This window comes from Corvus brachyrhynchos, unplaced genomic scaffold (genome assembly GCF_000691975.1).
Source record: "Corvus brachyrhynchos isolate BGI_N302 unplaced genomic scaffold, ASM69197v1 scaffold239, whole genome shotgun sequence".
Lineage (NCBI taxonomy): Eukaryota > Metazoa > Chordata > Aves > Passeriformes > Corvidae > Corvus > Corvus brachyrhynchos.
Window position 1 is genome coordinate 3,677,016 of NW_008246057.1, and position 16,068 is coordinate 3,693,083.

The 16,068-nt window shown below is 43.3% G+C and overlaps 1 protein-coding gene across 1 annotated transcript; it reads right to left on the reverse strand.

Annotated features, from left to right (window-relative positions):
* Positions 1 to 445: 445 nt before the first annotated feature.
* SLC26A3 (solute carrier family 26 member 3) lies at positions 446 to 14,918 on the reverse strand. Its single transcript, XM_008642570.2, has 21 exons — positions 14,809 to 14,918; positions 14,520 to 14,719; positions 13,592 to 13,731; positions 13,376 to 13,486; positions 13,127 to 13,284; positions 12,203 to 12,367; positions 11,348 to 11,500; positions 10,511 to 10,593; positions 9,558 to 9,705; positions 9,312 to 9,425; positions 9,122 to 9,199; positions 8,618 to 8,713; positions 7,578 to 7,684; positions 7,252 to 7,321; positions 7,071 to 7,163; positions 5,566 to 5,661; positions 4,726 to 4,959; positions 2,998 to 3,052; positions 2,353 to 2,498; positions 1,491 to 1,556; positions 446 to 892 (listed from the first exon to the last, which is right to left on the reverse strand). Exons 2-21 carry the CDS (start codon positions 14,648 to 14,650, stop codon positions 869 to 871), a joined length of 2,268 nt encoding a protein of 755 aa, XP_008640792.1. The 5' UTR covers positions 14,651 to 14,719; positions 14,809 to 14,918; the 3' UTR covers positions 446 to 868.
* Between the last annotated feature and the right edge of the window lie 1,150 nt (positions 14,919 to 16,068).

Sequence of the window (16,068 nt, forward strand, 5' to 3'; positions counted from 1 at the left end):
TCTCTGAAAGCTGTGATACAGCTCATCTTCCAGCCTTAGACTTCCAGCAGGGGTTAATTGATGGCAGTTGTGCAGGGTATCAGAGTAGACTCTTTAAGCTGAAGCCCTCTGCCCATCTGTCCATAGATCCAGGCAATTCAGCCTGCCCACCTGGCAGCTCCACACCCATGGCTCCTCTGGCCAAGTTGTGGGGCCAGCATCTGTCCACAGGCTGGGTCTCACTGACGATGAGCTACCCTGGTGGTGCTTGGACAAATGCAGCCATACAGAGTCACTGAAATGGTGGTGGTTCACTATATATGTATATACAATGGTTCACTATAAATGTGTCCTACCTTGTGCACTTTACACAAGCCCAATCCAAATCAATGAATCATGTTTTGATCTGAAAATCCTGTGTCTTCATAATTAAACACATTAGTCACTAGGTACACTCTGTTCATGCTTGTGGTAGTAAGCTGAGAGCAAGTTTAATAACTCAATCTACTAAATATCTTACAAAGCACCAAGAAAACTTTATACAAGTTATATACATTCTGAAGATAAAATATCAGTCCTATTATTCTGTGTTATACAATACAAGATTTCAAATATTTATAGATTCTCAAGTAACTGTATAGGTTGTCTACAAACTGTGGTATGAAATAAGAAAATCTGTGTGATTTTAGCCTCCATATATATACATAAATACATTTATATATACAGAGACACATTAAAACTAACAAGCCCATTCCAAAACCTGGAACATAACTATACGTAGTAAATCCTTCTTAAGGTACTTAAAAGTATCCTTCTGTCTTCATGCTTATCACAGCATCCACATTCATCTGTGATGTGTTGCTGGAGGATATTATACTCAGAAAGTTGTCTATAATTTTGTTTCTGTTGGAATCTGTAAGGAATTAAAAAAAAAAAATCAACATTCTGTAAGGAACAGTAAGGGTAGGTGTCATCTGGTAAATGATGTGTAAGTATTTGATCCTCTAAAACAGACTGGGGTCTGACATTTTCTCCTTAAAGGGTTGCCCTGTGCTGGATACCACCCTACTCTCTAAGTCTGTGGTGAAAAGACTGCATGTGTCCCTTTCTTATCTCTGTCTCCAGACTCCCCTTCTGCCTGAGACATTTAGATAAACTGGACTAATGTTGACTTCTCTGCCACAGGGGCATTGTACCAGTGACTTTATCACGGAGGAGCTGTGGTGGACAGGCAAGGACAGCAGGTGAGGCAGCCTGGTGAGGCAGCCTTTGCCTGCCTTCCGTCTGCTCGGTGCACACCACAAGGCTCATGAGCCGAGCCCCACCCCTCTTACTCTCATAAGGCTTTGCCTAAGTCAAATCCCATCAATAAGCTCTCTGGATGCTTTCTGCCCTGGGCTGACACAAGAGCTCAGGGATGAAAATGCTTTTGTTATCTGCCCTAGGCATTCCCAGGAGCAGCTCTCTGGGCTGCATTTTCTAGGGCTGGAGGGCCATAGCCAGAGCCTTACTGTGCACTCCGAGCTGCGCTGTCTGTTCCTGGGGATGATGACATTGTCATTGCTTCTACCCTTCTCCTGCAAAGAGCACAACAAGTTGGGGGTTAGGAAATTGATTACTTCTCTTTTTCTGTTTCTCCTCTTTCACATTAAAGAAGGTTTTGCTTTTCAAATCTCTGGAACATGCCTGGGAAGTTGACATAGAAGGAAGGAAGCTCTCACTTGTCAGCCTTTTATGATCCCCACCACATCTCTGGGTCAGTGCCAAGATCTGGACCAGTTTAGCTAAGCGGGATTAGACAGTTTCCACGTGAGCAGCATTCTGGGTCTTTTACATTTAAACACACTTATTGTATGCAGGATCCGCTCTTGCTCTTGATTTAAGAACACTCCAGAAAGGCCATCACCATATCTGGCAGTACTTATTTATCCACACTGCTTTAGCACTCCTTTTGAGGCTGGACAGGGCTGGAAAGCCTCCATGCAAGCAGCATAAAGTCTGCCTTTCAAGAGCCACTGCAGCAAATGGGGCAGCCTCTGCCAGATGGGTGACCACAGAGAACTGCTGGTGGAGGGGCTGGAATTTCACCCACACTGTGTTCTTCCCAAGGAGATGAGTGGACTCAACTGGAGTCCACAGCCAGGCCAGCTGCCAGTGGGAATTATTCACTCCTTTCACTAGTTTTCCATGCACCTGAACCAGGGGCCACTCTTGCTCTTCAATTTGATTGGAGACCAGCTGAGTTTTAATGACTATCTTTTTTGAAAATAGAGACAGTGTAGCACACACAGCTATAGCTGTGCAGGGGACTTTGGGAGCGTGACAATACTGGAAAGGCAATAAAGTAATGAAAGATGAAGACTGTAGTGTTACCTCAGAAAGCTTTAATTTGGGGGAGCTGGCTATGTCGTTCTTCAGCAAAATGTGTAAAACTGCATCATGAATGGTCAGGAAAAACATGGATGGTTTAATCTCTTCATCAAAAAATGCGCTTCTCTCCAGTTTGTCCAGAAGGCCCTCTGTGAGGGAACAAAATCAAAGCACAAAGAGACCTGGAGGCCTTAAGGAAGAAATTGTGTATCCTGAGCATGCCCACTGAGTGAACATGGGAGTTGCTGGTATAATGCACTGTTTTATTTATTAGAGCAGATGGCTTCCTCTTTACAGATGTCAAGAGGATGGAACATAAATGCCTATCAGTAGTTCCCTGCTCTGTGCCAGGCAGGAGGGAATTCGAGCCCCTTTTCTTATTTAATGCCCAGGGTGGATGATAGTGGGTCCTGCAGCCCAGAGCTGTACAGCACAGCAGTGGCCATAGGTAAAAGGAGCCATCACACACGGTCCCAGCCTTTTGGGGACAGCATGGAAGGGACAACATCTCCACTCAGCAGGACCTCTTTGCTATCCAAGACTCAAAGGTAAAACTGGGTGATCCTCCACAGCCATACTCAATGATCAACAGGGGAGGCAAGGGGATAAGGCATCTGTGGAGATGCCAACACAAAGGCAAGTACTCACCATGTGCCCCAGCAATGTAAACGTCAATGTTGAGCCGGACAAATTCTTTCAAAGTCTGTTAAACCAGAAGGAGGCACCATTTAGATACTGCTGGGTTTGCTGATTACCATTATAGTGATTAGCCACAGCCAGTACACCGACCACTCTAAGATATTTAAGACCTATGATGGTAAGTGGCTCTAGACTCACACTCTATTGCACATAGAGGCAGGACAGTCTCTTCACATGGCTGCAGACAGGGACAGCCAAGCCTTTTGAAAAGGGGCAGAATTGAAAATGTTAAGCTCACAGAGAAGTAGGTGATATTTCGTAGGTTGTATGGCTTTATTGTATCTACATGGCACAAGATGAAACTAAAAAAAATTACTTCACAATCTTCTGGGGAGATTTTTATAACTGGAAACTTGAGCAGAACCACAGTTCCCACTGTTACAGTGGGTCTTTAGTTCCTATGGAAATAGATTTACACACCCTGTGTGTCTCTGACAGTTAACTGTAGCTGCTACTGTTTGAAAATGTTGTGCCTTTTGCTTTGTTCAATGTCATCTGGGGAAGCAACAGCAGGAGCAGAAATGGAACTCCAATGTTCCAACTCCAGCTGGGTGTTTAAAGCCATATTTCATATCTATGTTTCTGTAAAGCTTCCCAAAATCTTAGCAGGTGAAGAAAGGGTACCACAGCCAACACTTTATTTCCAAGACAATTTATACTGATTATTTAAACAATTTCCTAAACATTTTCTATAGAAAATGTCCATTCAAATTCACATAAACTCAAATTTTGCCACTCGCCTTCCAGTCCATATAGCAATGCCTTTAAGAAGCAGACTAGAAACACAGAATAGAATCATATTTTGGTTGGAAGGGACCTGAGAGATCATCTGCTTCCAAACCCTGCCGTGGACAGGGACACTTTACACTGGAGCAGGTTACTCAGAGTGTCATCCAACTCACCATTGAACACTTTCAGGGATGGAGCATCCACAGCTTCTCTGGGCAACCAGTATTTCACCATCCTCACAGTAAAAGATTTCTTCTAATCTAGACCTGCCCTCCTTCAGTTTAATGCCACTGCATCTTGTCCTGTCACTGTATATCCCTGTAAGAAGTCCCTCTCCATGCCTTTTTATAAGCTCCTTTTATGTATGGAAAGGCCATATGGAGATCTCCTCATAGCCTTCTCTTTTCTAGGCTGAACAACTCTCTCAGCCTTTCCTCATAGGAGAGATGCTCCAGCCCTCTGATCCTTTCCTTGGCTCTCATCTGGACCTGTTCTAAGATGCCCATGTCTTTCCTGTGCTAGGGACCCCAGAGCTGGACACAGTACCCTGGGTGAGGTCTCATGAGAGTGGAGTAGAATCTCTTGTGAGAGTGGGGAAGAATCACCTCTCTTGACCTGCTGGTCATACTTCTTTTTATGCAGCCCAGGATATGATTGGCTTTCTTGTCTGTGAGTGCACATTGCATGGGTCAATTTTTCATCCACCAGTATCCCCGTCTCCTCCTCTGCAGAACTGCTCTCAATCCATTTATTCCCCAGCCTGTATTGATACTGGGGATTGCCCTGATCCGCGTGCAGCACCTTGCACTACATGAAGTTCAGATGGGCCCACTCCTGTCCAGGTCCCTCTGGGCACCATTCCTTCCCTCATGTGTATCCCTCAAGTGTAACTGCATCTGTAAGTTTTTCTTTCATATGATCACTGTTTGTCTTGCAAATTGTGATTACCTTTCGGAGGACTGTCACGGCAGAAAAATCGAGGAAGGACACTGATGAGAAATCCAGAATGATGCTGTGGATGTTGACCTGGGGTACAGTGATGCCAGGGGGGAGGTCAGTGCTCCAGTTGATCCGAATGGGCAAGTCTGTCATGATGGTGGGCTGGTCCAGCTCCTCTATCTTGTTGTTGTCTAATTCTTCATCTGACTCATACATAGGGTTAGCCATGCAAATCAAGCCTTTCTGTGTTGACATAGAAGTGTCATAGTTAGTTCTCTTCTGTAAGACCCAGCCAGGGTAGTGGTACTTCCTACGCTAGGGCAAGAGTAGTGGCAATGCAAAACTGCTCTTCCTATGAGATGGAGCAGGACCCACCTGGAAAGTTCTGTCTCTCCCTTGTCTGGAGAAGTATGGAAATTATTTAATCACCATCATAATCACTTAGTGATGGCTTTTTATTCCTGAAGTCTGTTGTCTGATACACTTTAATACAGTAATTTTGGAACAAGTCAATAAAAGGCATGCAGGATTTGAGCTGGGAGAAAACCCTCTTTATCCCACCATTAATGCAGAATGATATTCACCTCTGTGGGATCTGAGCCTGCTATTTGTTGCCAGACAAAGCTCCAGTGGACACGTACAAGCTCTGCCCATGGTAAATCTGTAGGTCTCTAACAGTGAGAGCCATTTAAAATCTTGTTTTTTAAATGTGTTTGTGTCATGAAGTGGCAACTTGGGGAACAGTGTATCTAATTAGGAAGGGAGGCTATGAGGGCCTTCTCTGCCATGTAAAGCCAGGGACCTTGGTTGCTTAACTCCCTCCCCACCCTGGGGGGTTGCCTTACATACTGGTGTCACTCGCAGCTCTCCTTTCTTCAGCATCTTCCTAATCTTCCTCAGAGCTTTATTGCGTTTCCTCAGGACTCTCAGTGGGTTGAAGCCAACCTGCAAAACCAGAACTTTGAATAATTAAAACAAGAAATACCTCTGTGACACCGGGGGAAAGACAAAGCATCTCATGTGGTTTTTCTTTACAGTCACGACGACCATAGTTTGAATTTGATGTTGTCTACCACTTTTCACGATTTCAAACAAGGGCTCTTTCTTGGTTGGAAGGATGGCTACAGGAATGGCTACAAATGAGGCAGGGCTATCTGTACTGCTTTAGGAGACCAACATGGACAGCGTTATAGCAGTGACAGTGCTTAGCACAGGCCAGTAATTCCAGCAGGCTGGCACAGTGCTGGCATGTCCTATTCATCTGCATCATGTGATGGCCACCCAGGTGATCAAGATCAGAGAGCTCATGGGTTGTATCTGCTTTGTGCCGCCTGACTGCAGAGAGGGTCATTCACTCACTGTTTTTCCTGAAGAAGAAAGCCAGATTTTGTCATGTCGGCTGCATATGTTTCTTGAACCTCTGAGCTGGTTTTAACAAAATTAGATGGCAGGTAAATTAGGCTAATAATAAAATTAGGCTAAAATACTAAATTCCTGCACATCTTCTGCCTCATCCATCTAGTGCGTAGAGGAGAAAGGTATTATAAGTACCTGTATTTGTAGAGAAACAGTGGTGTGAACATCTGCACTCACAGAAAAAAAACCTTCAGGCTCTTCTGAGGTGAAAGCCAAGCACATGGAGAACCAAATGCATCAGATTCCCTCATTCCTCTGCCAGTTTCAGTCCCTCATGTGAAGAATGAACTGCTCATTATCAGTTCTTGGGATAGTCACTGCTTATCAACTCCCCACTAAGAGCAGCGGGAAGGGGAGGGTGTGGTGCCAAGTTGTGTTCGGGCATTCATTCACACGGTGAGGGCTCGGGAATCCTGGATCTCTGTGCTGTTTATGGAAAGACTGGCTGCATTCACCAGTTTGTTATGAAAGACATTAAGAACTCTTTGATAGAATGATTCCATCTGGCATTCTTCTGACTGTTGTGGTTACATTCTTGGGACAATATGTGTCCCAAGACAATACATTCTTTACAATGTGTGTAAATAATGTAAGTGCTAATAAAATAAAAACAAAACAAAATCAAATCAAATCAAATCAAATCAAATAATTTGCCTTTATATTATCTATGTTTGCACTACTTTCTTCTCATAATATGTATTGTTATAAGTATAAATCTGGTATAAACATTGCTATGTTGTAAGTTCAGCATGAGTCAGGCTGTTCTCAGAGGTGTGTGCATACATATTATATTACAGTAGTGGCAATAATATCTGAATAATTAATGAAAATTCACCCTTGAACTGTGGACTGACTGCATATATAGTAATTATTGGGAAACCATATTCACCTTAATGTGTCAAGCAACTCATATGTTCAGGACAGCCCCAGACACTTACAGCAGTGATGAGTTTCTCTCTGAAGAATTCAATATTAGCGAAGAAGATTGGAGAGGAGCATCTGAAAATCTTCACTCCCTCTGGCTCATAGATCTGTAAAACGAAGGAGAAGCGTCAGTAGCAATGTTTGCTGTAGAAGCACATGTGAAGCCGATGATAAAAGAAACGAGACATTTCTTACATCAGTGTAATCCTTCCTGTTTCTGTAGATGTTACTTCTCCCAACATTGGCCAAAACAGTGCAGCTTGGACTGTGAACAAACATACACACAGTTGTTGGTGTCCCACATCAAAACTTGGAGGATGGGAAGGATCAAATAAAACCATCTCAACTGGGGTGGCAGAGTGAAGCAAGACCCACATCCAAAGATTTACACCTCTAAATTTTTCCGTACACAGTTGCTGGACAGACCAAGGCACGGATGGGGCTGTTGCCCTTCTCTGTACAGAGGGAGACAACCTATAACAGGAGGCCCTGGGATATCATTGCATTCAACAAGTACTCACATCTGGGAGCGGATCACCACCGTCAGCAGCTGGAATGCCACAGCTGTTGCTAGTCCAATGTCCAGGCCAAGAAAGACAGCAGATAAGAAAGTCACCACCCATATAACCTGTAATGAGCCAGTGGATGGTGACATTATGAGCATGTCAAGAACCTGGGTCACGAGCTCAGGGTGGAAGCAGAAACAGATCTCAGGTCTGGTCCAGGATCTCCATCTGCTTTTGGCGAGGTTTTTTTTCTTGTGAAACAGGGCCAGAGTCACCACTCCAGCACCAGGGAGTGTTTCTAGGGATAGCAATTTCTAGACAATAAAGGCTCGAAATGGGATAGGTGGTTCACTAAGTGCTCAATAAAAATCCATCAGAAATGCAAGATTAGAAGTAAATCAGAATTCTGGTAAAGCTGAGAGTTGTAAATACTCAAATATAGGTGCTGTGAATGTACATGATGGATAAATGACTAGATAATACTGAATAACTTTTAGCCACAGGGCTCAAAGCATTCTCATGGGACAAATAACTGTTGGATATCTGGGAAAACTGAGGCCTGGCACCATTTGTGAGCCTAAATTTTCTGAGTGTTAGAGGTAACCAGTCATGCCCTCTAGCCATGAGCTTTACCATTTGGAGTAAACTCTTCAAGTCCCAGTTGTCATTTGTTTTTTGCTGTGTATCTTCCATATAACACATTGTGTGATTGTGAGAAAGTGTCCCTGAATGCTTAGTCAATGCAGTAGCTTTGTGGATATTTTCTGTTATTTAAGCATTTTCTGTAACTGTCTTCTCTATTTGACTTTATATAATTCACTATTTTAATAAATTTTGAGGAATTGGATGAAAATGAAGTTAAGAGTGAGAATTGACCCAAAAATAAGTGGGACAAGATGGAAAACATAAGCAAGTGGTATACCAGTAAAAAAGGCATGCCACTATTGTACTTCTGTTCAGTGAAGTAAAACAGGGATTAAAAAAAAAAGAAAATTTGTATAATAGATTACTTTTTCAGAGCACTTAACCTCTGATGCTTGTGAAATTCAACTTACACAGTCATACTTGTCCTTTCTCCATAGGATGCCTACTTCCTTGAACTGCATGAGCATTCCTTTCAAGTTGCCAAGAGCCAAGGATGCAAGGACTGACTGTTAAAAAGACCAAAACACATGCTCCATGTTTAAGCAATCAAAGAAAATGTTGAACATTAGGAGTTAAAAGATCATACAAATAGGGCCAAAGTGCAGCTGAAAGGCCAGGGAGCTGCTCCCAGTTTATCACTGCTACTGGAAAATCCCCAGCCGTGGTGCAGTGCAGGTGTCTGACTTGAGGTTGTAAATCCCACTTATGCAGCTGTGGTTTTTTGGTGTTTGGGTACTTATACTTCCTTTGAGTGACCAGATGTAGTGGTCCTTTCTGGCATAATATGGGAAGAAGAACCAAGCTTTTCAAACCCTATTTGGCTCCCACTGAAGTCTATGAAAACTCCCAATGACTCCTAGAGCAGCCCTGTCTCTGGGAAGCAGGAGGAAGCATTAGATGAAACCAGTGAATACCTTCTGTAATGGTGCCAGGAGAAACCCAATGGCCAAGATCACAACCAAAACAATGACAGATGAGATAATACCAGCAATCTGCATGAGAGAACAATTTCACAATGAATAGGTGCCCACAGGCATTATGGTTAGCGAGGAAAAAAAGAGCTGTCTTTCATTAAATGCCATCATGACCTGTTGTCTTCTATACCTGTGTTTTGCCTCCTGTGCTCTCCTGCACACCTGATCTTGACAGAGCAGTGCTGGAGGCAAATCCCTTGAATGATCCACCAACTATATTACCCAGCCCAAAAGCAATTAGTTCCTGAAATAAAAATAAAAAGAGATTTTTCTTAAAAGCTGGTTCATGACAGTTATTCACAAAGCAAAGCTTTCCTAAAATGACTTCTCTCCCATTAATAAATGCAATATGTTGATCTCTGCGTTATTTACCTACCTGGTTGCCATCTAAGGGGTAGTCATGCTTGATGGAATACACTTTAGCCACGGAGAAGGCTACTGCAAACCCAACAATTGCGATGGAAATGCCGTCACCAATGCAGTTCTGGAGGATGCCTACATCAGGTGCAACAGGCGTTTGAAACCTGAGAGACAAAAAACTCTATTCATTAAGGAGACGCCTAAGGGTCTTCTGCAGATCCTAGGGAGAATTCCTCTCTGGACTTTTTTTTCCCCTTTTCTTTCAGTGAACCGAAATCTGAAGAAAGAAGACTTGAGCAGAAATAGATGTTCCTCTGCAAACTCTACCTACTAGCACCCCTGGGGCTACAGGGACCACCCCAGACTCACTCTGCTGTCCTAGTAAATGTCTTCCTCCCTATTTTTACCTTAACATGTGCCTCCTGATTCTTTATGCCAAAATTCTGGCATAGCCGGCTGAAGTCTATATATAGATATATACTCTATATGTGGATAAATAATCTTTATGTGGATATAGTCCTGGAGGGGCAGACGTTGAGACCTCTGGAGGATATGCCAGTGGCCAGTCATGGGATCAGGCAGGAGAATTGTGCAGGGTCCTGGTGGCTTTCCAGGGCTGGTGGTGGCTGCTGAACTGTGCATGTATTGTGAGGGAAATGGAGGAGTTCAGGGGTGAGTAGTTCAGTAAAAAGGACAAACATCAACCTCCTGCTCAACAGCTGTCTCAGAAAGTGAAGGACACAATTATTTCATGTCTCAGTGTATTCCTTGATGAATAGGAGATGTGCTCTAGTGAGTAACTTTTGTGTATTGAAAATGTACCATATCATTGAGCGAAAAATGTTTATTTACCCACTGAAAGAAGATGAAGCAGATAATTTTAATCAGAAACATAGCTGAACTCATTTAACACTGCCGAACTGGAGAGAACATTTTGCTCCAGTGGTGAACTGTAGGTAAGCCACTTACCCTTCCTCTAGTTTTCCAACAACAGCTACATTAAATTTTTCTTCAAAGTTGACAAAATGGGAAACCAGTGCTGCTAAGACTGTCTGAAAGATAATAAACCACACCTCCATTAGGCACATTCAAGCAAGAGTGTGAAGAATCTATTAAATACCATTACCTTCCTTCTCCAGCCTTATCCACACACTCTCCAGCCTTATCACTAGTGGCAGAATTATGCCCCAAGTTTTCACACCCCTTTGCTGTTCAGATGTCATTCCTGAATGACCTTACAGGTATGGGTTTACATTCATAAATTACACATTATAACAGAATATCTTACTAACAACAGAGATCATCCCACTCAGTAAACCAGGTATGTTCTAACAACATGCTGTAATGACTCTGGGGGAAAACAAGTGCTACTTGAGTCTGTATAACATCGTCCAGGATTTTAGGAGCTTACTGCCCCTGTGAGGCTTCCGTCACCCCTCTGCTGCTCAGAGTGGGCAAAACCTTCTGCTGCTGGAGGGCAAAATAATTTTGTGCATGGCCATGGATGTCCAGGACTTCAGTGGTTGCTTGCAGGTGTGGTGCAGAGGGGCCTCAGCAGTGAGAATGCAGTTGGCTGGTGTCAGAGCCGTATTTGTCCAAGGAAAAAAATTCACACCACAGATATGTTCAGTTAAGAACAGTTAAGTGGAGGTAAACCATTTCACAATAGCTCCTGAATGCTGTAATTTTTTCTTACATGTAAAATGATAACACATCATTTAATGGATAACCAGAGAAGAAATAGTTAAAACTCTGCTTCCCATGTCATAATATGGAGCAATTGCAAAATCAAAGGAAGTGACTCACCACGAGGAGTTCGATCGGGATGGGAGTTGGTAACTTTTCCTTGTATCGATCGTTCATTTCTTTTACTACAAACACGATAAGCAAGACAACGAGGGATGTGACAAGGTCAGCAACGTTTGTTTCTGTGATCTGGCTGAAAATGCTCTCCAGAGTCTGCAGAACCAGGAAGAAACATGTGGTGCTTTAGAAACAGTTGGGCCCTGGCACAGTAGCACTATCCCTTCCAGAAGAACCTGTATCTGAATGGCTCTAAGGATTGTGCTAGCTGGGATTTATTCCCTGTGGCATGATGTGGACTGCAAGCCCCCATGAATGTTTCTGCATCTGCCAAATGATGGAAGCGTCTGCAACAGACCCTTTCTGCTAACTTGTGACCCTCTTCTCCTGATTTTCCCCTGAGGGACGGTTGGAACAACAGGCATGTCTGTGATAGGATATGTGAGCAATGGCATTGCTGGGCAGGTGCCTCTCTCCACTCCTTCCTTCCTGTCCTTCTTCTCCCTTCTCATCCAACAGCACTCCCAGAGTCATATGCAAATTAAGTATGTATAATATCAGTCTAGCAAAAATGAATAATTAAATCCTTAAGGCAGAGTCGAATGCTTAATTGAAATACGTCAGCACAAAATAGCTACTATTTTCTGATTAGCCCAATGGGGTGTAACTTGGTGCTTGGTAATAAATTTAAAATTTGGTCAAATACTAATAACATATCTGTCTTGTTTTTCTCTCGTTTTTCCTCCTGCCTTGCAGTTTTTGTGCTGAGTTCTGTTATTATTGCCTTGTGATACACAGTCAGAAATGCATCGCAGGTACATCCATAGCATTAGCAAATAATGAACATGTGGCACTTACATAGATGATGCCAAATGGTTTATTAAATCCGGGGACAGGTAGCTGAAACATGAATTTCAGTTGAGATACCAAAACATGGATAGCTGCAGCAGTTGTGAAACCACTGATTAATGATTGTGATAGATAAATCACGATGAATCCAAACCGGAAAATTCCCAGAAGCAACTGAAACACAAAATGACCATAGGTCAGTGGGATTCATTTGCAGTTTTAAGCAATCTTTGAAAGAAAGACAATCATATTAAATGGAAGCAAAGATTTTCACCTAATCCCATGCATCCAGAGATTAAGGAATGTACTGTCACGAGACTTGCAATAAAAATTGAGATTTAGCAACAGAGGGCATAATGCTAGTCAGAGTAATTGCTTTAACTAAAGAGTAATTGCTTTAACTAAAACCCATTCTTTTTATTTCGTAGCAAAAATATACATCCTTGTTTTCAGTTCATATATTTTCATATGATACAAGTGTTTCACGAAGCACAAATATATTAGTATGTTAGGAAGGGAGGAACTGTAGGAATTTGTTATTAGGGAGTAAGAATAAATTGGGTTTTTTTAAAAAACAAATCCAAATATTTTACCACTGCAAGGCAGAGCGTTTACTCCCCTTGGTGCATCTGCATCATTCACATTATTTTCACAGCTACTTTTTTCCTATCCAGCAGATTGCTTTATTCTGTAGGTGGAGGTTGCAGCTGTGTGGGCTGTGGGCTCAGGCCTGTGCAAAACCAAGGATTTCACAGCACATGTGAGTGCCTGGTCACTGGAGGGAACAGATGTCTCCTAATCAGTGAGCCAGGGTCGGTTACATGGAAAGTGGAAGAGGATTACTTTGGTGACTACAACAGCAGAAACCAGAGAGGAAGGTCAGGCCACCATCCATCTGTTCACACAGGTACACTCACACGTACATTCACCAACCTGAACAATCCCAGAAAGGAAGGTTACAGATGCAGCCACCATCACCCTCTCATCATTTATTGCTGAGATATTTGTGGAATTTCCATTTCCAATGCTGTCATCAGGGACCAGCCTGGTGACGACTCCTCCCACCATGAGGCTCAGGACGGGGAAGGGACCTGAGCAGCACAAGGCACTTGTTAGAAGATCTGAAGGGGCAACATGTACTTCTTCATCAGTGATGAGGGTAAGTGGTGTGCCTGAACTTACCCACTGAGATATGTCTCGATGTGCCGAAGATAAAATAGACCAGGACAGGGAAAAATGCTGCATAGAGTCCATAACTGGGGGGGACATTCACCAGCAAAGCAAAGGCCAGACCTGTAAAGACCAGGGAAGGTGATGTGTGTGCTGGAGGCTGAAGCCAGCAGTGCCTTGGCACCTGGCTTAGCAGGCTGTGTCAGGACACATAGTTCCCAAAGGTACCTTGCAGCACAGCCACGAGCCCTGTGTTGATGCCAGAGACGATGTCACTCAGGACCCACTCCCTGAAGCGATACGCTGGCAGCCAGGAAATGACTGGAAACAAATTCAAAGCAATTTTTTTGACCCTTTGTGGGGAGCAGCTGCAAAGGCACAAGGGGACAAAATTTTGTCAGTGAATCACAGCCTGTTTCAGAGAGGTGAGGAAAGGGGAAGGATTCAGGTTCTGGCTGCCAGAAATCAAAATCTCACCCAGACACAGCCCTGATCAACCTGCACTACCATCTGTGCTTCAAGGTATATCCAGTGGCCTTTGGAGGTTCTGTCCTACCCAAATTCTCATAGAACAGCTTGGGTTGGAAAGGAACCTCTATGGCCATCTAATCCAACCCCCCACCCCAGGAAGCAGGGATGCCATCCATTGGGTCAGGTTTCTCAGAGCCTTAAACATTTCTCTGACCTTGAACATTTCCAGGGACAGGGCATCCACCACCTCTCTGGGCAACATGTGCCAATGCCTCACCACCCTCATCATAAAAAATTTCTTCCTTCTATCCAGTCCAAATCTACCCTCTTTTAGTTTAAAACCATCGTCCCTTGTCCTGCTGCAACAGGCCATGGTAAAAAGCCTGAGTATGTCTTTCTTATAAGACCCCTTTAAGTACTGAAAGGGTGCAGTAAGGTCTTCCTAGAGTCTGTGCTGCCAGGGACCCAGAAATAGAGAAGCTACCTTAGATACAACTGTAGGAAGACTTCTAAGGGTAACAGCAGTCAAAATCCATTAGAAAAATCTGACATTGAATTTAGTTAACGAATTTTCACTTGCTATGTTGGAATGGGAGGTGTGCATTGTCAAGATGGAGTTCATGCCGTCCAAGAGCAGTCAGGACTGTTTCTTAGATCTATTAAAAAAAAAAAAGTATCTCCTTACCTAAAATAGAGTTTCAGGTGATCCCAAAAGGTTTTATGGTATCTGTGCAATTTCTCATGCTCTTCATTGAATGCATTCTCTGAGTACACGGGTCTGGCTATAACATAATGGTTACCCACAGGTTCAACCATTTCTGCTGAAATGTCAGGCTAAGGATGGTGACTTGTGTGTGCTCCTCTCTGCCCCAGGCACTTAAAAACCTGAAATGAAAAACAGGGTTAGCTCTTTATGTACTGTGGGGCGAGTAGCCATAGCATAGCTGAGTGAGCTCCAAACTGAGCGTTACCACCTTTGAAGATCAAAAGAGGGATGGTTGAGACACCCGCTTCACTTTGCCAAGGTGATCTCCTGCCCTGCTCCTCCTCCCACTGCAGAGCACCGTTTCACTGGAGCATGAAGTATTTCTTTCTAAAGATGCAGCCAAAAAGTAGACAAGATGGTTTTTGAGTTACTTTATCTCTGAGTCAGTCGTGTACAACCAAAAACTTCCTCCCTCAAAGAAGATTAATTTCCTAAAGAACAAACAAGCAGATCCCAAGCAGTTTCTCTTTGTGGCACTGCTGGGAGGGCTGGGAGCTCACTGTAACCCCCACATGGGTGGAAAGGCAGAGCCCAGGCAGGGCTCAGCCATCCTCTCTTGGATTCAGAGACAAGGCTGAATACATTGTCTTGGATCTGTGTGACAAGGGGATCAGGCTCAGTACCAAAAAAGCATGATATTGCTGCTTGTTATTTTTAAGATTTATTTCTACATCTGGACTGCTTTTCCTCTGCTTCACGTTCACAAACAGTTGTTGCAATGTCTTACCTGAATACTACTTATTGCCTTGTCCCAACCGACATTTGCATGTTTGTGCTGGAGAGAAACTGTCCTGGGTCACTCCAGAAATGACCCCTGGAGCCCTCATTACACATGAGAATGAATCTGCTCATCATTCACTTCCGTCAACACCACTAGGTACTTTTCAGCAATTAATTGATGCCATTATTGTGCTGCTTATGGTGCTGTTACATTTCTCATTATGCCACACATTCTTCTCACATTAAATTCACCTAAAAACTGTAGTATCTATTAACATTTCTCTCAGTTGAAGCCACCATTAAATATTTAATATAGTACTAGTCCCAGACAGAAGTTGTGGAACTTGCTCTTCATAGCCACAGTTGGACTAGACAATCATTGTAGGATCCTTCCAACTGGAACTAATCTGTTCTATCCTATTCTATTTTCTTTTGACTCAGAGATGAGGATGTACTGCAGGAAGCAAGTAGTCTTTTGGGACACTGATAATAGGGGTTTTCTCCTTATTGTCTCTCCCCTAATGAAAATGCTCCTTGTTGCCTTGGTTCTGGCTGGTGGTCTCTTGACAGATGCCTGACCAGCACTAGTTCCTTGCCCAGGTCTATCACCTGACTCTTGCTGAAATACCCGACATGCATTTCTAATTCAGAAATTGTGAGTACTCAACATTTGGAGATATCACAGTACAGATTTTAATGTGGCACAAAGCTGTTTGCATAGTTACAAACAGATGAAAGCTTTAAATCC

Bases quoted from the DNA above. Each gene is read 5' to 3' on its own strand.
- SLC26A3 (XM_008642570.2), bottom strand. From the start codon at position 14,650: ATGGTTGAACCTGTGGGTAACCATTATGTTATAGCCAGACCCGTGTAC. The intron at 12,368-13,126 runs GTTGGTGAATGT...TTTGTGTTTCAG, and splicing joins TCCTTTCTGGGATTGTTCAG to TTGCTTCTGGGAATTTTCCG. The intron at 1,557-2,352 runs GTAACACTACAG...TGCTCTTTGCAG, and splicing joins CCAAATTAAAGCTTTCTGAG to GAGAAGGGTAGAAGCAATGA.